This window comes from Xenopus tropicalis, chromosome 5, assembly GCF_000004195.4.
Source record: "Xenopus tropicalis strain Nigerian chromosome 5, UCB_Xtro_10.0, whole genome shotgun sequence".
Lineage (NCBI taxonomy): Eukaryota > Metazoa > Chordata > Amphibia > Anura > Pipidae > Xenopus > Xenopus tropicalis.
In genome coordinates, this window is record NC_030681.2 from 154,172,008 (window position 1) to 154,193,765 (window position 21,758).

Here is a 21,758-nt window from a genome sequence, read left to right on the forward strand (position 1 = left end):
CACCCACCCAACACGGATCATTTAAGGCAGCTGATCACTAAAACACAGCAAAGCCAAACCACATGCTGAATCCTGATATGTCCAAAGCTGAAATTCTCATATTCCCACCTAAACCCCGCCCCTCCCTCCATTATAATCAACAACAGCGATCCACAACCTTTTTTACTCAAGAGCCACACTCAGATGTGAAAAGGGTTGGTGGGCCACACAAGCATGGAAAAAAGTTATTTGGGGGTGCCAAATAAGGACTGTGATTGGCTATTTGATAGCCCCATGTGACTGCTGGCCTGCAGGAGGTTCTGCTTGGGGTAAAACGGTCTCTGTGCTTCCAAACCTTGCCTCCAAGCCAGAAATGTAAAAATGGCACCTACGTTGAGGCCACTGGGAGCAACATCCAAGGGGTTGGGGAGCAACATGATGCTCTGGACCCACTGTTTGGGGATCACTGATCAACAACATCAACCTACATCAGTGATCCCCAACCAGTAGGTCCGGAGCATCACGTTGCTCCCCAACCCCTTGGATGTTGCTCCCAGAGGCCTCAAATAGGATCCATTTTGACATTTCTGGCTTGGAGACATGTTTCCTTCTCCTTTAAAGGAGAAGTAAAGGCATTTTACTGTCACATTAGTGCCATCTAGAACACTATATTCTGCAGAAAGCTTTACCATACCTGAGTAACAGCCCTAGAAGCTCCCTCTGTTTGTTTAAGATAGCAGCTGCCATTTAGCTCAGTCTCAGTAGCTTCCCTGCTGCAGCTCTGGCTGTTGGTAGCTCAGATTACACAGAGTTGGGAGGGGGAGCGAATTCTGATGGGAGGGGAAGCAGGATTTTTCTGAGAGCAGGAAGTCTGAAACAGAAGAACATGTTTACACAAAAGGAGACAAGAAATCCCGTGTTTCTTTTGATAGAGGACTCAGTGCAGTGTTGGGAACACTTCTTACTGCTGCCTGTGTGTGTGTATGGGTTGTGTGACGCCCATCGGCTCATTGCCAATAGTAAGCTTAGTCCGGGCCCCTCTATCGCCCCCTGGGGTCCAGCAGAAAGCACGGCAGGCTGCACATTCATCATCACATCAGATCTGGAGTTTATTTTGTAATTGTTTACAAATACATTCTAAAATAAAGAATATGTGATTTTTAGAAATGTACATAAAATTATATACACAGATACAGATTTCCCCTCTCGCAAACATAGACGTCTCCATTAAATGGTTTTCCCACAATAGTCTGAAAAAAAATAGATTTCTTCTCTGTACGTCCCCTAACGGCTGATTAACAGTCCCAATGGGAATCAAACGCTCTCCCCCCACTGATAAAAACTGTAAATCTTATTGCATTCTGGGTAAATTCCACAGTTAAAAATCTTCCTAAAAACAGTCATACCCTGTATATAAACCCTGATCTCTTCCTCCAAACTACACAAATATATTACTTAAATATATTATTTCTCTCACTTTGCAGCCAAATGTAGTTACATATCATTGGTTTATTCCTGTAGCGACCAAATCATTGGGAACAGTCTGTCCTGTCACATGATGTTTCTGATCAACTCAACTGCTCCAACCTGTACTAAATAGGGATTCCCAGCACCCCCAGTACCTGTGGCACCATCTCTCTCTACTATACCCCTTCTAAGAGGATATTATCCCCCCCACTGCTACTATAGGCACCATCTCTCCCTACTATACCTGCTATCCCACAGCCCCAGTCCCTTCCCAGAGGCTATTATCCCCCCACTGCTACTATAGGCACCATCTCTCCCTACTATACCTGCTATCCCACAGCCCCAGTCCCTTCCCAGAGGCTATTATCCCCCCCACTGCTACTATAGGCACCATCTCTCCCTACTATACCTGCTATCCCACAGCCCCAGTCCCTTCCCAGAGGCTATTATCCCCCCACTGCTACTATAGGCACCATCTCTCCCTACTATACCTGCTATCCCACAGCCCCAGTCCCTTCCCAGAGGCTATTATCCCCCCACTGCTACTATAGGCACCATCTCTCCTACTATACCTGCTATCCCACAGCCCCAGTCCCTTCCCAGAGGCTATTATCCCCCCCACTGCTACTATAGGCACCATCTCTCCCTACTATACCTGCTATCCCACAGCCCCAGTCCCTTCCCAGAGGCTATTATCCCACTGCTACTATAGGCACCATCTCTCCCTACTATACCTGCTATCCCACAGCCCCAGTCCCTTCCCAGAGGCTATTATCCCCCCACTGCTACTATAGGCACCATCTCTCCCTACTATACCTGCTATCCCACAGCCCCAGTCCCTTCCCAGAGGCTATTATCCCCCCACTGCTACTATAGGCACCATCTCTCCCTACTATACCTGCTATCCCACAGCCCCAGTCCCTTCCCAGAGGCTATTATCCCCCCTACTGCTACTATAGGCACCATCTCTCCCTACTATACCTGCTATCCCACAGCCCCAGTCCCTTCCCAGAGGCTATTATCCCCCCCACTGCTACTATAGGCACCATCTCTCCCTACTATACCTGCTATCCCACAGCCCCAGTCCCTTCCCAGAGGCTATTATCCCCCCTACTGCTACTATTGGCACCATCTCTCCCTACTATACCTGCTATCCCACAGCCCCAGTCCCTTCCCAGAGGCTATTATCCCCCCCACTGCTACTATAGGCACCATCTCTCCCTACTATACCTGCTATCCCACAGCCCCAGTCCCTTCCCAGAGGCTATTATCCCCCCACTGCTACTATAGGCACCATCTCTCCCTACTATACCTGCTATCCCACAGCCCCAGTCCCTTCCCAGAGGCTATTATCCCCCCACTGCTACTATAGGCACCATCTCTCCCTACTATACCTGCTATCCCACAGCCCCAGTCCCTTCCCAGAGGCTATTATCCCCCCACTGCTACTATAGGCACCATCTCTCCCTACTATACCTGCTATCCCACAGCCCCAGTCCCTTCCCAGAGGCTATTATCCCCCCCACTGCTACTATAGGCACCATCTCTCCCTACTATAACTGCTATCCCACAGCCCCAGTCCCTTCCCAGAGGCTATTATCCCCCCCACTGCTACTATAGGCACCATCTCTCCCTACTATACCTGCTATCCCACAGCCCCAGTCCCTTCCCAGAGGCTATTATCCCCCCTACTGCTACTATAGGCACCATCTCTCCCTACTATACCTGCTATCCCACAGCCCCAGTCCCTTCCCAGAGGCTATTATCCCCCACTGCTACTATAGGCACCATCTCTCCCTACTATACCTGCTATCCCACAGCCCCAGTCCCTTCCCAGAGGCTATTATCCCACTGCTACTATAGGCACCATCTCTCCCTACTATCCCACAGCCCCAGTCCCTTCCCAGAGGCTATTATCCCCCCACTGCTACTATAGGCACCATCTCTCCCTACTATACCTGCTATCGCACAGCCCCAGTCCCTTCCCAGAGGCTATTATCCCCCCACTGCTACTATAGGCACCATCTCTCCCTACTATACCTGCTATCCCACAGCCCCAGTCCCTTCCCAGAGGCTATTATCCCCCCACTGCTACTATAGGCACCATCTCTCCCTACTATACCTGCTATCCCACAGCCCCAGTCCCTTCCCAGAGGCTATTATCCCCCCACTGCTACTATAGGCACCATCTCTCCCTACTATACCTGCTATCCCACAGCCCCAGTCCCTTCCCAGAGGCTATTATCCCCCCACTGCTACTATAGGTACCATCTCTCCCTACTATACCTGCTATCCCACAGCCCCAGTCCCTTCCCAGAGGCTATTATTATTGTGCATTATTGAGATTTGCTACTCTCTTCTTACCTTGAACTTCGGGACTGTGGGGATCACTAGGGGCAGACATCAGACAGTTGCCCCTTACTTACTACCACTAAAGATGGCTCCAGGTACAACGCTGCAGATTAAGTAACACAGGGACAGAGAAATATCAATGAGCGTTATTATATCTACTGAAAAAAAATGTGAAGTTGAAAAGCTCAGACAGACAATCTATGGCCATTTCATACCCTGAATCCACAAAAACACAGAGGGGGCAACGCCATGAAATGTGAGTAGTAACTCTGTCCCTTTTGCAGTGGGATGCTGGGGGAGGTTCTGTAAGGAAATGAGAAGTAACATAGCAGCCATGGCAATAAATCCACTCCCTACCCAGTATATTGTGTAGCAACGGTACAGCGGCTCCTACTGTGGGTACTAAATCTGAATGGCATTTACTCAGGGCTAAGTGTCAGTTAGAATGAGTGAGAATCAGAAGAGGCGATAAGTGAGAGGTTACACCTGAAAGATGGGGGTCCATGAAGAGACCGGACCAGCACAGAGCCTTATCTGGGTTTCTGGCAACAAAGGAAGGTCTAAGCTCTAGAACACAAGTTGTTCCACCACTCAGCGAAGGTGCAGAACGTGACTTTTATCTGAGAACATAAGCAACACCTAATGTTCTAGAGCCATCGAATGCACAGAACTGAACTGGTCTAGCACACAGCAAATACACAGAACTGGACTGCTCTAGAGCCATACCCCATAGGGACTAAGCTGACTGAGGGATATGTGGCTGCTCTATAGCGAGACAGTGGTTAGGCAGAGCATCAGGAGGGGCCCATACAGGGGCTGATAAGCTGCCAACTCTGTCTGGAGATGGGCCCCAGGCAGGGGCCACACACACGGCAATATATGAATGGGGCCCTTCCCTTTGTATCAGACTCTCCAAACTTCTCCAACGTCTCTCATTCAAGTAACAAAACTGAGATAAAATGACATTTATTTTAAAATAATACATTTCAGCCATTGCACCTGAACTCCGGGGCAGTTCTGAGTCCATAGCAACCAGGTCACTTAGTGTTGTTAGATCACTCTGCCCCCCTGTTGGTAGTGGCTCACATGGATAACCAATGGGCTCTCTCGGGGGCCCCCCATTCTCTTACAAACCCTGTCGTTTAAACCCGTTTTCCGTTCGTTTTATTGCTATCAGGCTAAACACTAATTGTCATTACAAATCACGATCATTACTAAAAACACCTTTTATTTACAAAATATGGGGCGTGTCCTTTGGGAGGTGCAAACAGTTCTGTGGGCGTGTCCCACAGCTGCTGCTGAACTATAACTCCAAACATCACAGCTACCCATTCCTACCTAACTTCTAGATGATTCAGAGGAAGCTGAATAAACTCCATCTGTCAGTGGTTTCAATGTGCCTCAAGAAGGGGCAATTGCTTCCTGGCAGTTACCCCGGGTCAGCCCAGGACAGTTAGATTGCTGAATGCCCAATGTGCTTTTCCCTACAGCACTAAATAAAGGAATTGGGGTCAGTAATAAGGGAGAAGACACAAGATAAAATCACAGTGATGCCCAATAACATTAGGATCTATTGATGATTTTCTCATAGAAAGTGATTGTGTATTTATTAAAATTGAAGACAGAGACAAATCACGGGTGATGTTTGTCTCCCATTTTAATAAATACACCCCTAAGATTGTTTGGAATCTGATCCCAATCCCCAGTCCCTAAATGAAGAGGAGTGTTGCTACAGCCAGAAAGTGGATCTGTGCCCCCCCCCAGGGATCCACCACCCCCACAGTAAGTGCTCATAATTCAGTCTTTAAAAACGCTTTATCTTCCTACATCTGCTCCTACAAATAAAAACAACCCTGGGGCAATGGGGCAGAAGGACAGACAACAAGACAGTGAACTCCCAATGGAACGGACAATATAAAATTATTGCTTGACCAGAGACCCCCCCAGCCCCCCTTTAGTGCACGCTGTTCCTGCAGGTCAGACAAGAGGAGTCTAAGGGCAGGACGCTAGGGGGTATTGCTGTGCATTTGGGGGACATATTCTTTGGGCAGTATTCCTATAAATCTACAAAATAGGCCTATTCGGACCCCACACTCACACTCACATATATATATATATATATTATATACAGGATTTCATAAGTGCAAACGTGTCAACATTGTTGATCCATTAGAGTACCCTCTGTGTCCTTCCTTCTCGGCCAATGAGATCGTAGCCGTGGGTTTGCCGTCACCGCACCACCAGGCAGGAGACGCAGAGTTTCGAGGGCCCAATGCAGTCGTCGTGGCAGAAGGCGCCACAGCCTTTACAAATGATCATGGCTTTCAGTCGACAGTAGCATTTGGAAGGGGCCGTGTCCCTGCCGGGGTCCTCGGTGAAGGCCTGGACAGAAACGGGTTGGTCGTGATCACTTGAGTCTACGATGTGGCTGGATGGGATGGTTGTGACGGTGACAGAGAAGGAGACCAGATTGTCAGCGCTGGTGGGTGTGAGATGGCCCCCTGTAGGGATGGAGGGCCCCTGCATTCCCTCGGGCGAAGTGGTGATATTGATGGTTCCTCCGTAACTGGATCCGATGAGGCTGGCGGGCCCGCCCGTGTGTATCTGCTCAGAATGGGGCGGCTGGGAGCCCTCGTGGGACTTGCTCGCCCTGAACAGCTCAGAAGCATCACCTTTCAGCTTTATGCCCAATACATTCACCATCTTGGCCTGGGCGGCCTGGATAAAGTCTCTGGCTATGTGGGACTCATCATAAATGTCCCCCCTTGATAAAGCCTGGACCGTTTCTTTCAGATCTAACATGGGGGCCTCGAGTTTTGCAGTCCTGAGTGTGGTGGGGTGACTTACGGCTATGGGGAGATATCGGGGGGCATATTCACTATCCTCTGGATTGTTCTCACTGTTTTCTTCTTCTTCGCTCTCAGTAACGGATTCTGTTTCATCGTCTCTGGGTTGAGACCTCTCTGGGTCACTCAGGTTGATGCCCCGCTCAGGACTTACAGCCTGTGCTCGCCGGAAGCTCTCGGGAACGCGGCCGTACGTAGCGATGTTTAGCAAGTAGTGCCCCGACATGGCAGGTTTAGACGTTCGCCGGCCCACAAAGCCAAACATGAACCTCTGACTGGCGGATGTGTTTTCACTCGGTTCAGCTGGATTGGGGCCGACCAATGATTTCTCTTGTTGAACCTTTCTGATCAGTGATTGGAGAGTTTGCTCTTGGGCGGTACTGCTGGCTGCTTCCTGGCTCTGTGATTGGCTAATACTGCTCAGATCTCTTCCAGAGAAGAGCTGCAGGATCCTTTGGCTGGACGGCAGCTGCCGATTTTGGCTAAGAAACCTTTCCAGCTGTTGGACAGCCATGTGTGAGGGCTTTTCTGAATCTTCTCTACTTACCATGATGCCCCCTGCAGGGGCACTAACTCCAGCTGTGTTAGTTACCCTCTCCTTCTGACCAGAACCTATAGGAATGGTCTTTACTTCCATCTTGTTGAGAGGTCTGGGCATTATCTGCTCCATGGGGACACTCTTGCCCTGCAGGAGTTGGGTAACCAGAGGGTTATTGGCGGGTATGCTAGAGCCCGTCCTTATGGGCACCCTCTGAGTGCTTGGAATGGGACCTGCTGGCTGACTGGGTGCCTGAGCTTTGGCTGGTGTGGAAAGGTTAGAAGTTACTGCCTGAGACAGGACAGGCCTTGGTGGGATTGTGTCGACAGGCCTTGGTGGGATTGTCTCAGCTGGCCTTGGTGGGATTGTCTCAGCTGGCCTTGGTGGGATTGTCTCGGCAGGCCTTGGTGGGATTGTCTCGGCAGGCCTTGGTGGGATTGTCTCGGCAGGCCTTGGTGGGATTGTCTCGGCAGGCCTTGGTGGGATTGTCTCGGCAGGCCTTGGTGGGATTGTCTCGGCAGGCCTTGGTGGGATTGTCTCGGCAGGCTTTGGTGGGATTGTCTCGGCAGGCTTTGGTGGGATTGTCTCGGCAGGCTTTGGTGGGACTGTCTCCGTAGGCCTTGGTGGGATTGTCTGAGTGCCTAAAGAAATTCTAGGTCTGATTTGAGCAGCTAGGTTGGCCCGGATACCTTTTAGGTTCTGTGGTGATGAGCAGCTTGTGCTTGATGGAGGTATAGCTGTAACCCCAGGGGCCACAGTGCCAGATGTTGCCACCAGTCTATCAGATAACGGATTGGGCATTCTGATGCTGGCACTGCTCCGGGCAGGTAAGGGACAGCCATAGGCTAGAGATGCCTGGGCTCCTGTTATTGGGTGTCTGGGTTGTAGACTGGATTTTTGCAGTAGCTGTGTTCTTGCTGTACTGTCAGGTGATACCTGCAGTGGGTTCTGGGTCTCCCTGGAAGTCTGGGTGCATGATGGAAGGGCTGGATTTCCCCTCTCACCTCTCCAGCTTCCAGTACTTCCCACGTCCAGTACTCCGGCCCTGTGTCCTGTTTCACTGGTGCCAGCTGCTGGATTCCTCGCCTCTCCTCCAGGTCTGGCTCCTCCTCCAGGTCCGGCTCCTCCTCCAGGTCCGGTTCCCCCTCCAGGCCCTGGCCCTGGCACTGATGAACCGACAGAGAGGCCAGCTGATGTTGCTGCTGCCGCCGCTGCTGCCCTCTGGGCTCTGGCCAGCTGGGCTTTGGCTTTGATGTCTGCCAAGGTTCTTGCTCCTGTTCTGCTGGGACTGGTGCCGGTGGTTGGAAAATAGGGCCTGGAAGAGACCCGGCTGCTGGGAAAGGGCTTTGTAGGTAACCAAGAGACAGGGATCTAAAGGAGAGACAGAAATAGTACCCTCATTAGTACACAGTCAGTACAGAATGGTATCACTAGCTGACACACTAAATGATTGACAAGAAATGTCCAAACTAATAAAAGCAGTGCAGGCTGAATTCTGGTTTAAAGGGGAAGTTTACCTTTGTAAACCTTCTGTATTGCCTTTTTGCACATTTTCTGTCCTGCAGCTTGGAACCTGGGAGGGGCTTTTGTAAAGACTAAGACTGAGTGCTGGGAAGGGTGCAAAGTGAAAAAACACTGGTTTACACCCATTTTGTGCACTTTGCCCCTGCAATGTTCTTTGTAAATGAGCCCTACTATAATCTCCCAGGGCTCCTGTACCCCTGGATTCATACACAGAGGCCATTGCAGACATTTTTTCAATTTTATTGCCCCGGGCCAATAACCCCTGACATCCAAGCAGTTACCATTCACTGGTGTGGCGAAGGCAAGACTTTGAAAGCAAACATCTGATTGGTAGTTATGGGCTAGTGACCATGATTACTAGTGGGCAAACCAGGAAGTTATGTTTAACAGTGGAGACAACAGCAGTGAATGGGAACAGACAGTCCTGTTTTACCTTAAGTGGGGGCACTTTTTGTTCCGACCCCTGGGCCGTCCCTTTGGTACTGGGGCTACACAAGTCACGAAATGGCCGCTGGATTTCTTGCTGCTCCGATATCCGTATGCATTTCCCAGCATTATCCGAATCCCCGGCGCCCACATCCAGCTTCCTCTTGACTCGTGTGCCGATTGCGAGCTCCACTTTCTCTGGCGACCCCTCTGCCCCGGAACCCTGAGCCGGCGCAGCCTTGGCTGTGGGAGTGCTGGGAGGCTGCATATGGACAGGACTGGTTAGTGGGGTTGGGGTTGGTGTACCCTGGCTCTCTGAGTCTGTCTCCTCCGGCTTAGGGGATATTTTATGCCCAGTCTCTTTGCTGGGAACTGGGGTTATAACCTCTGCAGCGCCCTCTGCTGTCTTCACAGGAACAGTGCTGACTTTCTCTTTGGTATCCGCTGGCATGACTTCGGGGGGGCGCTGGGTATCACCGGCTGTTGGTAATTCGGCCTTTACATGAACAGTGCCTTCATCTTCCTTCTTTATTGGTGGGCCTTCATTTATACCCTTCTGGGCTGTGGTCTCAACCTTGGCCTCAACCGGCTGGAGTTCAGGGCACGGGTCGGACTTACACTGTTCCTTTGGAGGGGAGACTTGGGTTCTGGCCAAAGTATCGTTGGTCTCTGCAATCAGCTCTTTGTAATCGTCAGGGTTTAGCCCAGAGCTGAGAATAAAACAGAAAGATAAGTTGTAATTGGACCTGCAATTTGCCCCCGAGCCACTGAGTCTATGGGGCAGGAACATGATTCTTAGTTCTGCCCAGTTCAGTGCTGATTTGTGAATAAAGAAGATACAAAATGGATGGGAATGTCCCACTCACTTCTCCCCATAGTAACTCTCATAGAAGCGCTCCTTCCACGACTCCACCTTCTTCTCTTTCTCAATTTCCTGGCGGATACGAAGCTGCATCTCTGGGGTGAATTCCCCTGGATGGGACAGAAAGAATCATATTCCTCACTCTTTATTGGTCAGGTTCTCTGCCATATGAAATATACTGGCCCGTGTTGTGCTGATGCATTGTACCAATGGCTATGGCTGTTTGAGACAGATTAGAGGCATCCGCCAATGAAACGGCACGTCTGGGTGTTATATACAATATATACAACAGCCCAGTATCAAGAATATAGGGGGTTAAACCCAGCCAGAGGCCCCTCTAGGATTCCGATGTTCATGATCCCCATCCTCTCACCTTCTGAGAGCCGCTCCTTCCAGCTCTGGGACGCCGAGGTAAAGAACTCGTTGTTTAGGGCGGAACTGTTGAGCTTCATCAGGCCGTCGGGACCAGTCTGGAACGACAACTCACATCATATGCAAAGCCCCGTCTCTACTACAACAAAACGGGCCTTCTCTACAAAGGACACTCCCCCTTAAAGGAACAGTTCGGTGTAAAAATGAAACTGGGTAAAATAGACAGACTGTGCATATTTGTAATATAGTTAGTAGTAGTCAATAGTGTTCTGGCTATTATGTTAGACATCTGCTCACTCCAACCTTTATAAATTACATTTTTGCCTAACTAACTATATATATATAAATATTTTTTATTGTACCCAGTTTCATTTTTACACTGAACTACTCCTTTAAGCCATATGTAAAAGGGGTGGCTGATACACTACCTGCCCCCTGGTATGGGGACGCCCAACCCACGTTACTGCATGATGGTACTCACTGGTCGGTCCACTTCAGGCAGCAGGAGGAGGAGCCGTTGCTGACAGTCCCCGGGCAGGAGTGAGAAGGTGTGTTTGTTTATCAGTGCCCGTAGGTTGGTATTGACCAAGATGGAGTCCGGTGTCTCTACGTCGATCTCTGCGCATTTTGTTCTTTTTATATGTCCTGCACGTGAGTGTAAAGAGTAAATGTCATACCCTGTGACTGTGGCACAATACTCCCCTCACACAGTGCCCAGAGCACCCACAGCAGTACCACTCTACCACCCATATATATTGCCCAGAGCACCCACAACAGTGCCACTATACCACCCATATATACTGCCCAGAGCACCCACATTAGTGAAGCAGAACCCCCTCCGGCAGTCAGGCACTGCCCACAGCATGTATGGCGCAGCAGGGCTCAGCTTTCTGGCTACATTTGCAGGTACAGGTGACCCACAGTTGGCACTAAGGTCTGTCAATATGATTGGTTGGCAGGGGCAGTTACAGCGGTGCTTACTGGCTTGCAGCCGGTCTGATCTCGGCAATGCCTTCTTCCCCAGTCCATGTAGAGATGCCAGGGAGGTGCCGGATGGCGCAGAGATGTGGGCATTGCTTGCTTGGCCCTCTGGCTGTTTGGCTTCCCATGCTGCACACAAGGAACAGAAGGGGGGGTCACTGTGAGTGGCACGGGGCAATCATGGCTCTTTTATACCCTCAGGGCTGAATAATGGCACAACCCCTCGTGGTATAACATTACGTAGGCACGGGTGCCATGCAAACTGGCAAGATGAGCCTGGGGCAGGACGTACACAGGATTATAGGGGGGTTCACCTTTCAGTATGATATAGAATGGCCAGTTATAAGCAACTTTTCAATTGGACTTCATTATTTATTCATTATAGTTTTTGAAGTATTTGCCTTCTTCTTCTCTTTGCAGCTTTTAAACGGGGGGTCACTGACCCCGGCAGCTAGAAACTATCGCTCTGTGAGGCTCCAGTTTTACTGTTATTGTTACTTTTTAGTATTTATTTTTCTATTCAGCCCCTCCCCTATTCATATACCAGTCTCTCATTCAAAACACACCCTGGTTGCTAAGGTAATTTGGACCCTAGCAACCAAATAGCTGCTGAACCTCCAAACAGGAGAGCTGTCGAACAACATTTCTGTGATTATGGGTCTGTGATTAAGTGCCACACTCTGTATGTGAATGGTCCATACACTGCTGAACAGCCTATCGGCGACAAGGGGAGGAGCTAGTGATGTAGGATAGATGTATAGGCAACATACTGTGGGTTGGGGTTGGCTTGGCAGGGGCAACATTGTTTGCAGTCTTCACTGTAGTCAGCAGGAGGCGCTGGCTGGCAGGGACTGGCATTCCCACCCTCTGCTGCTGCTTCTTCCTTTGCTGTTGCTGCTTCAAAGCCTGTGAGGGAGAGAGAAACATGAGTACATGGCAGTAAGCAAGAGGGGCTGAGAAGATGGAGCAGGGTAAACTAATTTATCTGCCTTTAATGAGGAGGTGAGCAGAAACCTAGACTCTGGAATGGCAGTGGATGTGATTTGCTTAGACTTTGCTAAAGCGTTTGATACAGTACCTCACAGAAGGTTAATGATCAAATTGAGGAATATTGGCCTAGAACATAATATCTGTAATTGGATAGAGAACTGGCTGAAGGATAGAGTACAAAGAGTGGTGGTAAATGGAACATTTTCTAATTGGGCCAGTGTGGTTAGTGGGTACTGCAGGGGTCAGTCCTTGGGCCTTTGCTTTTTAACTTGTTTATTAATGACCTGGAGGGGGGCATAGACAGTACTGTTTCTATTTCTGCTGATGACACAAAATTGTGCCAAACTATAAGTTCCATGCAGGATGTGCCGCTTTGCAGAGTGATTTGACTAAATTGGAAAACTGGGCAGCAAACTGGAAAATGAGGTTCAATGTTGATAAGTGCAAAGTTCTGCCCTTTGGTAGAAATAATATAAACGCAAACTATCTACTGAATGGTAGTGTGTTGGGGGCATCCTTAATGGAGAAGGATCTAGGGGTTTTTGTAGATAACAAGTTGCCTAATTCCAGGCAGTGTCATTCTGTGGCTACTAAAGCAAATAAAGTGCTGTCTTGTATAAAAAGGGCAGTAACAGTGAGTATGGGGGGCAGTTACAGTGAGTATGGGGGGCAGTTACAGTGAGTATGGGGGGCAGTAACAGTGAGTATGGGGGGCAGTTACAGTGAGTATGGGGGGCAGTTACAGTGAGTATGGGGGGCAGTTACAGTGAGTATGGGGGGGCAGTTACAGTGAGTATGGGGGGCAGTTACAGTGAGTATGGGGGGCAGTTACAGTGAGTATGGGGGGCAGTAACAGTGAGTATGGGGGGCAGTAACAGTGAGTATGGGGGGCAGTTACAGTGAGTATGGGGGGCAGTAACAGTGAGTATGGGGGGCAGTTACAGTGAGTATGGGGGGCAGTAACAGTGAGTATGGGGGGCAGTTACAGTGAGTATGGGGGGCAGTAACAGTGAGTATGGGGGGCAGTTACAGTGAGTATGGGGGGCAGTTACAGTGAGTATGGGGGGCAGTAACAGTGAGTATGGGGGGCAGTAACAGTGAGTATGGGGGGCAGTTACAGTGAGTATGGGGGGGCAGTTACAGTGAGTATGGGGGGCAGTAACAGTGAGTAAGGGGGGCAGTAACAGTGAGTATGGGGGGCAGTTACAGTGAGTATGGGGGGCAGTAACAGTGAGTATGGGGGCAGTAACAGTGAGTATGGGGGGCAGTGACAGTGAGTATGGGGGGCAGTAACAGTGAGTATGGGGGGCAGTTACAGTGAGTATGGGGGGCAGTAACAGTGAGTATGGGGGGCAGTTACAGTGAGTATGGGGGGCAGTAACAGTGAGTATGGGGGGCAGTGACAGTGAGTATGGGGGGCAGTGACAGTGAGTATGGGGGGCAGTTTTGGGCTCCAGTCCTTAAGAAGGATATTAATGAGCTGGAGAGAGTGCAGAGACTGCAACTAAACTGGTAAAGGGGATGGAAGGGTTAAGCTATGAGGTTAGACTGTCGAGGTTGGGGTTGTTTTCTCTGGAAAAGAGGCGCTTGCGAGGGGACATGATTACTCTGTACAAGTACATTAGAGGGGATTATAGGCAGTTGGGGGATGTTCTTTTTTCCCATAAAAACAATCAACGCACCAGAGGCCCCCCCTTTAGATTAGAGGAAAGGAGCTTCCATTTGAAGCAGCGTAGGGGGTTCCTCATTAAATCAGATATAAAAACTGATATAAAGTGAAATATAAAACAAAGGCTGACAGAATGGTTGGGGCCGGCTGCACTAAGCTACTGCCTCATTACCATGCCTATTAATTATTCATGTATGTAAATGAGATGCTGAAAGAAGGGAAAGCAAAGAGACACGCAGAGCAGCACCGTGACTGTTCTACATGGGTGCGTCTCAGGTATCTCACAAAGAGCTTCATGGTTTTCTGATGTGTTTCCCTATAGGGAACATTGGGTGAGTGTTTCCTTTGCACAATTCAGCAGGAACAGCCCCCTAAGTTTGCTCATAGCCTGTACAGAGAGATACCATAAAACTATGGCACATAGGGATTCCCCTGTACTAAGCACAATTCAGCAGGAACAGCCTCCTAAGTTTGCTCATAGCCTGTACAGAGAGATACAATAAAACTATGGCACATAGGGATTCCCCTGTACTAAGCACAATTCAGCAGAAACAGCCCCCTAAGTTTGCTCATAGCCTGTACAGAGAGATACCATAAAACTATGGCACATAGGGATTCCCCTGTACTAAGCACAATTCAGCAGGAACAGCCCCCTAAGTTTGCTCATAGCCTGTACAGAGAGATCCCATAAAACTATGGCACATAGGGATTCCCCTGTACTAAACACAATTCAGCAGGAACAGCCCCCTAAGTTTGCCCATAGCCTGTACAGAGAGATACCATAAAACTATGGCACATAGGGATTCCCCTGTACTAAACACAATTCAGCAGGAACAGCCCCCTAAGTTTGCTCATAGCCTGTACAGAGAGATACCATAAAACTATGGCACATAGGGATTCCCCTGTACTAAGCACAATTCAGCAGGAACAGCCCCCTAAGTTTGTTCATAGCCTGTACAAAGAGATACAGTGAAAGTAAAGGGATTATATGGATGGAATGATGAGAGAGGAAAGTTAATAAGACTAGCGCTGACCCATAGGGAGCCCCTGTTAGACCCACTGTATATGAGGCAGTGCCGGCTGGTTACCTGTTTGAGGGCCTTCTTGCTGTGCTTCTGAGATGGAGAGATGACTTTCCCCGCAGGGATGGAGGGAGATGGACAGCCTGATTGGGGAGAGGATGGCTGGGATATTCTAGATGCGACTACAGAAACAAACATAAAATAAAAATAAAAAGCATGAGTTTTGGAGCACACAAACTATGGAGCAAAAGAAATAAAAATGTTAGTGTAATATGCCCTATGGAAATGCAACAGCCGTCAGTGAGCTACACAGGCCGGGGTATGGCTGCAGGGGGCGCTGTTTGGGCAGCTACACCCGCCCAGGGGTTAAAGAGAAAAGAAATCATGTATAAGGTCCAAGTCTGTCTGACAGATCAGTGCCAGTTGCCCCTAACCCAGCAGCGTAACTCCTCCCACAGCCATGGGTGCTGCTGGGAATAACTGTGCTGGGGCATTAGAATATTGGGCTGCTTGGGGGGGCTGTTTGGGCCTCTGGGTACTGGGAATGCCAGGGCCTATTTTGAATCAGAGTCCTGGACTACTCCCAGCACAGTTTCTCCCAGCGCAGATACTCCCAGCAATGGGACGGGACTTAAAGTTGCCACTAGGTGGTGCTACACCCATAAAATTCAACAAAATCAAATCTGTAACAGGGCTTGACTTAAAGGGGTGGTTCACGTTTAAATTAACCTACATAATGTTATAGAATGGCTAATTCAAAGCAACTTTTCAATTGGTCTTCATTATTTATGGTTGTTTAATTAATTTCCTTCTTTTGTGACTCAAATGGGGGTCACTGACCCCGGCAGCCAGAAACTATTGCTCTGTGAGGCTCCAATTTTATTGTTATTGTTACTTGTATTACTTATTTTTCTATTCAGCCCCTCTGCTATTCATATACCAGTCTCTCAGCCAAACCACTCCCTGGTTGCTAAGGCACCTTGGACCCTAGCAACCAAATAACTGCTGAAATTCCAAACTGGAGAGCTTCTAAACAAAAAGTGAAATAATTAGATAACCACAAATCATAAAAAAATTGCTACGTGTTTGCTCTCTGGAATTTTTTTTAGCAGAATGACACTTCTCATTCAAGTATAAGGGACTGATAGATTAGTTACCCTTTATGTTTGCAGGCAGATCCCTAAAGGTTATAGACAGCTAAGTTGGGGCCTAAATTGCAGTTAGGAGGGGAAAACTGTTTTCTTATACTGTGTAAAATTATGCTCCTGGCAGTTCCATAACTGACCAGCAGGGGTCACTGTTCTATGGTATAAATGGGAAAAACCTGGAAAGGAAAGAGGGAGAGGGTTGGAGCCTGGGTAAGGAAAGTTAGTTGTGAGGATATCTATAGCTCGCTGTAGGAGTAACAGTCAGGCTTAGGGGGTTTAGGGAGCAACCTGATGCTCCTACGAGGAAAGTAGAAGGAATAGAGTCCTGGGTGTACCATCCCCACATTAGGGGCACAAGTGTACAGACTTAGGGGTAGATGTGTTCCTGCCTAACCTCCACTTGGAGTTATTGTTTAAGCTTATAGTTCTGGAACACAACAAACCTCCTACTAACCTATCACCTTACACAAGTATTAACAAAGAGTAATAAGCATTGGGTATTGAATTGAGTAAGCTTCCCATTGGTGCATCCGAATCCTAGTGACCATCACCAGCCAATGGATTTGCACAAGTATTACACACTAATCACTAAAGTGTGCCCAGGAGAAGTAACACATAGCAACCAATAAGATGTTTGCATTCAAATAGGTGATTTCTACCTGCTAATTGGTTGCTATGGGTTAGTGCCTTTTATTGCAACCCTGCAAGCTTCCTATTGGTGCATCAGATTTCTAATTAATTGGACAAGCCAGGGCCACACACTGTATGGCCTAAGCCCAGGCAGGGGGGGATCTGGCCCCAGGGGCCACAGTGGATAGTTTATACAGTACTGCAGCACTGGGGCCTACGGTTCAAATTTGGCTCTACCTGTTGGCAGAGTTGGTTGCCTCTGGGTACACAGGTAGGGTAATGGGATAAAACTGCCCCTAGTGTGAGAGCAATTAGATTGCAAGCTCCTCAGGGGCTGTGACTGGGGTATATAAATAAAGGATAGTAATGGCCTTACCAAGCATATCCAGGAGCGTATGATCCGTTATGGCAACTCCTTACGGAATGTCTTCAGGGTGAATGGAGCGGGTACTTGTACTTATCAGTGTGCGACTGCCTAACACTATTAGCTCCAACAGCAGGCAGGGAAATGCAAGGAGACCAACATTGCGATGCATTTAGCAGTCGCGCAGCGGGGGTGATTGATTTGCCACCCGGCGTCAGATGGAAACGCACTCAGTTTGAACTGGAGCAGAGTTTCAGCTGCACTAAAAATACAGGGCTACGTTTCCCTTCTCTCCCCCGAAATCTGTGCAGTCAGCAAACCAAAATAACCCCAGCTTTGTGCTCAGCCGAGTAATTGCCTCCAGATGCTGAGCCCCAGCACGGCAACCACGCTGGGATTTATTGGGTTAAATAAACATTTAAGCCCCCCCTTAGCCGGTGGGGAAACAGGGGCTGTAACCCAGGCTGATACACAGAACAATCCCTGGGATATTAGAATGCATCTTACCAGGAACATCTACAGCACTGCTGCCTGGTAATAATCACGACCAATTGAAATAGGTGAGTGCAAGGCATAAATACCTTGTGTCTCAACCCTTTCTCCTTGTAGAGTGTAAGCTCTTTTGGGCAGGGCTCTCTTCCCCTCCTGTATCGGTTATTGGTTGCTTTATATGTTACTCCTTGTAGATTGTAAGCTCTTTTGGGCAGGGCTCCCTTCCCCTCCTGTATCGGTTATTGGTTGCTTTATATGTTACTCCTTGTAGAGTGTAAGCTCTTTTGGGCAGGGCTCTCTTCCCCTCCTGTATCGGTTACTGATTGCTTTATATGTTACTCCTTGTAGAGTGTAAGCTCTTTTGGGCAGGGCTCCCTTCCCCTCCTGTATCGGTTATTGATTGCTTTATATGTTACTCTGTATGCCCAATGTATGTAACCCACTTATTGTACAGCGCTGCGGGATATGTTGGCGCTTTATAAATAAATGTTGTTAATAATAATAAATATTGAGTTTCCTCTTCGGAGCACTTTTGCAATTTACACAGATTTTAGAATTACCTGAATTACTCAAATTTTATACATCTCTATTTGAATTCTTCCACTGCTCAGGCCTGGACTCCCCAAATTGTGGGGCTATCCCCCCGGGGCGGCCGGTGAGCCCAGCTGGCCACTGAGATTTGTGGGGAAGGCCTTATGCCTTTCAAACATACTCCTGGAAGCCCACTTTGAAGTTCAGCCAGGCAGACATTTGGGGGTACACTTATTGGCCCTCCCCATTCTATAGCCAGAACTACTGGCTAACGTGGGTCCTTGGGTCTGAAAAAGGGTCTTGAAGTGAGAAGAAAACAACTGGGTTACAAATTCACTATATACTTTGTTTGCCCATAGATTGCCCATAGATTTGCAATGCATATGACTACCTGCAACTACTGCAACTTCTATACTGGTGTCCAGCACAGTAACATTTATACTGCATTCATATTTAACAAGAAGGGAAGGGACTGGGGCTGTGGGATAGCAGGTATAGTAGGGAGAGATGGTGCCTATAGTAGCAGTGGGGGGATAATAGCCTCTGGGAGGGACTGGGGCTGTGGGATAGCAGGTATAGTAGGGAGAGATGGTGCCTATAGTAGCAGTGGGGGGATAATAGCCTCTGGGAAGGGACTGGGGCTGTGGGATAGCAGGTATAGTAGGGAGAGATGGTGCCTATAGTAGCAGTGGGGGGGATAATAGCCTCTGGGAAGGGACTGGGGCTGTGGGATAGCAGGTATAGTAGGGAGAGATGGTGCCTATAGTAGCAGTGGGGGGATAATAGCCTCTGGGAAGGGACTGGGGCTGTGGGATAGCAGGTATAGTAGGGAGAGATGGTGCCTATAGTAGCAGTGGGGGGATAATAGCCTCTGGGAAGGGACTGGGGCTGTGGGATAGCAGGTATAGTAGGGAGAGATGGTGCCTATAGTAGCAGTAAATAAAGCAATACGAGGCACAGGACAGATTACATAATCCCATAATGAATCATGGATTGCTTGTGCAGAGCCAGTCTCTCAGGCAGACCCACCCTGGCTGCACCCATACAGATAATAGTTCTGAGGAACTGTACAGACTGCAGATTTGAGTGCAAAGGGGCAGAATAAGGGCACAAGCCCAGAGAAGCCATGCCCAGCTGCCCTACACTTTACCTGACCCATGGAGAGCCGGGCTCGCTGGGGAGACAGGATCCCGTGTTGCTGGGGTGGCACAGAGGATTAGGGAAGGAGTGCCAGGAAGTGAGGGCTCATGTCTGGGCAGGGACAGACGCCCCACAGTTCTGCCTGCAGGAAGATCACGGGTTCTGCCCAGTTGCACTTGGCACTGCCACTAACTAGCTGCTCCTTATACATAGGGCTCTGTATTGCTACCCATGCACTGGGGCTGCTCCAACTGGAACACTTTAAGGGGTAATTCACCTTTGTACAACAGTTCACACTGATACAACAATCTTTGCCATATACACAGCTAATGAAAAATGTGCAGCTGAAGAGAGATTCACCTCAGAATCCTCCCTATGCTGATCCGTCAGTCAGTCACACACAGTACTGGCAGCAGGCTTAACTCCTATTGGCTGTGCCACCTGTCAGTCTGACACTGCTTCCTGTGCCTGTGACAGAGTAACCGTACCTTAGTGATATGCTGAGACTGTGTGCCTATGCCACTGCCAGGGAGAAATTAACCAATGAGCTTTCAGCTTATACAACTGGTTAGAGTGCATAAGCAACCAATAAACTGGTCTAATAGGAAATAAGTAAAGGCAAAGCCTGGGAGTGATGATGTCAGCATACAGGAAGTTCTGAGTGTGTCAGGTTTAAAATAGACCACGCCCATCCCCCAGAAAACTGGTCAGAGAGACAGAACGACTGATTTAACAGGTATAAATAGTAGCAATTACAGCGGCCTTTGTACAGTTTTATGGAAAATTGATTTTCTGCCATGCTTAGTGCATTGTTGGTGGTTTAACAAGATTTAAACACTGAAGGTGAACAACCCCTGTAAAGGTTCAGTATAGACCCCTGAGGAGAGGCCCTGCTTTATGGCTGAGATCATAGCTATCTGTATAACAGAGCATTCTGTCACAGTGGCACAGATCCTATCTGATCCCCCCCCCCCCCCCCATTGTAAGCAGCAGTCCTGCCCTGCTTTATGGCTGAGATTCTAGCTATCTGTATAACAGAGCATTCTGTCACAGTGGCACAGATCCTATCTGATCCCCCCATTGTAAGCAGCAGTCCTGCCCTGCTTTATGGCTGAGATTCTAGCTATCTGTATAACAGAGCATTCTGTCACAGTGGCACAGATCCTATCTGATCCCCCATTGTAAGCAGCAGTCCTGCCCTGCTTTATGGCTGAGATTCTAGCTATCTGTATAACAGAGCATTCTGTCACAGTGGCACAGATCCTATCTGACCCCCCCCCCATTGTAAGCAGCAGTCCTGCCCTGCTTTATGGCTGAGATTCTAGCTATCTGTATAACAGAGCATTCTGCCACAGTGGCACAGATCCTATCTGATCCCCCCCATTGTAAGCAGCAGTCCTGCCCTGCTTTATGGCTGAGATTCTAGCTATCTGTATAACAGAGCATTCTGTCACAGTGGCACAGATCCTATCTGATCCCCCCATTGTAAGCAGCAGTCCTGCCCTGCTTTATGGCTGAGATTCTAGCTATCTGTATAACAGAGCATTCTGTCACAGTGGCACAGATCCTATCTGATCCCCCCCCATTGTAAGCAGCAGTCCTGCCCTGCTTTATGGCTGAGATTCTAGCTATCTGTATAACAGAGCATTCTGTCACAGTGGCACAGATCCTATCTGATCCCCCCGTTTTAAGCAGCAGTCCTGCCCTGCTTTATGGCTGAGATTCTAGCTATCTGTATAACAGAGCATTCTGCCACAGTGGCACAGATCCTATCTGATCCCCCCATTGTAAGCAGCAGTCCTGCCCTGCTTTATGGCTGAGATTCTAGCTATCTGTATAACAGAGCATTCTGTCACAGTGGCACAGATCCTATCTGATCCCCCCATTGTAAGCAGCAGTCCTGCCCTGCTTTATGGCTGAGATTCTAGCTATCTGTATAACAGAGCATTCTGTCACAGTGGCACAGATCCTATCTGATCCCCCCCATTGTAAGCAGCAGTCCTGCCCTGCTTTATGGCTGAGATTCTAGCTATCTGTATAACAGAGCATTCTGTCACAGTGGCACAGATCCTATCTGATCCCCCCCATTGTAGGCAGCAGTCCTGCCCTGCTTTATGGCTGAGATTCTAGCTATCTGTATAACAGAGCATTCTGTCACAGTGGCACAGATCCTATCTGATCCCCCCATTGTAAGCAGCAGTCCTGCCCTGCTTTATGGCTGAGATTCTAGCTATCTGTATAACAGAGCATTCTGTCACAGTGGCACAGATCCTATCTGATCCCCCCGTTGTAAGCAGCAGTCCTGCCCTGCTTTATGGCTGAGATTCTAGCTATCTGTATAACAGAGCATTCTGTCACAGTGGCACAGATCCTATCTGATCCCCCCATTGTAAGCAGCAGTCCTGCCCTGCTTTATGGCTGAGAT

The 21,758-nt window shown here is 48.8% G+C and overlaps 1 protein-coding gene across 5 annotated transcripts in view; it reads right to left on the bottom strand.

The window, feature by feature from the left end:
* Positions 1–4,121: 4,121 nt before the first annotated feature.
* asxl2 (ASXL transcriptional regulator 2) overlaps positions 4,122–21,758 on the bottom strand; it is a 32,239-nt gene continuing 14,602 nt past the window's right edge. For 2 of the 5 annotated variants that reach the window (XM_018089999.2, XM_018090000.2), the window contains 8 exons: positions 15,095–15,210; positions 12,118–12,253; positions 11,348–11,476; positions 10,848–11,011; positions 10,368–10,464; positions 9,999–10,104; positions 9,140–9,842; positions 4,122–8,553 (listed from right to left, as the gene is read on the bottom strand). In XM_018089999.2, coding sequence (XP_017945488.2) covers positions 6,028–8,553; positions 9,140–9,842; positions 9,999–10,104; positions 10,368–10,464; positions 10,848–11,011; positions 11,348–11,476; positions 12,118–12,253; positions 15,095–15,210 — 3,977 coding nt within the window. In that variant the 3' untranslated portion in view covers positions 4,122–6,027. Of the gene's footprint in view, positions 8,554–9,139; positions 9,843–9,998; positions 10,105–10,367; positions 10,465–10,847; positions 11,012–11,347; positions 11,477–12,117; positions 12,254–15,094; positions 15,211–17,182; positions 17,486–19,343; positions 19,715–21,758 lie in introns of those variants that run through there. The other 3 variants (XM_031903112.1, XM_018090001.2, XM_031903111.1) reach the window with 3 other exon arrangements.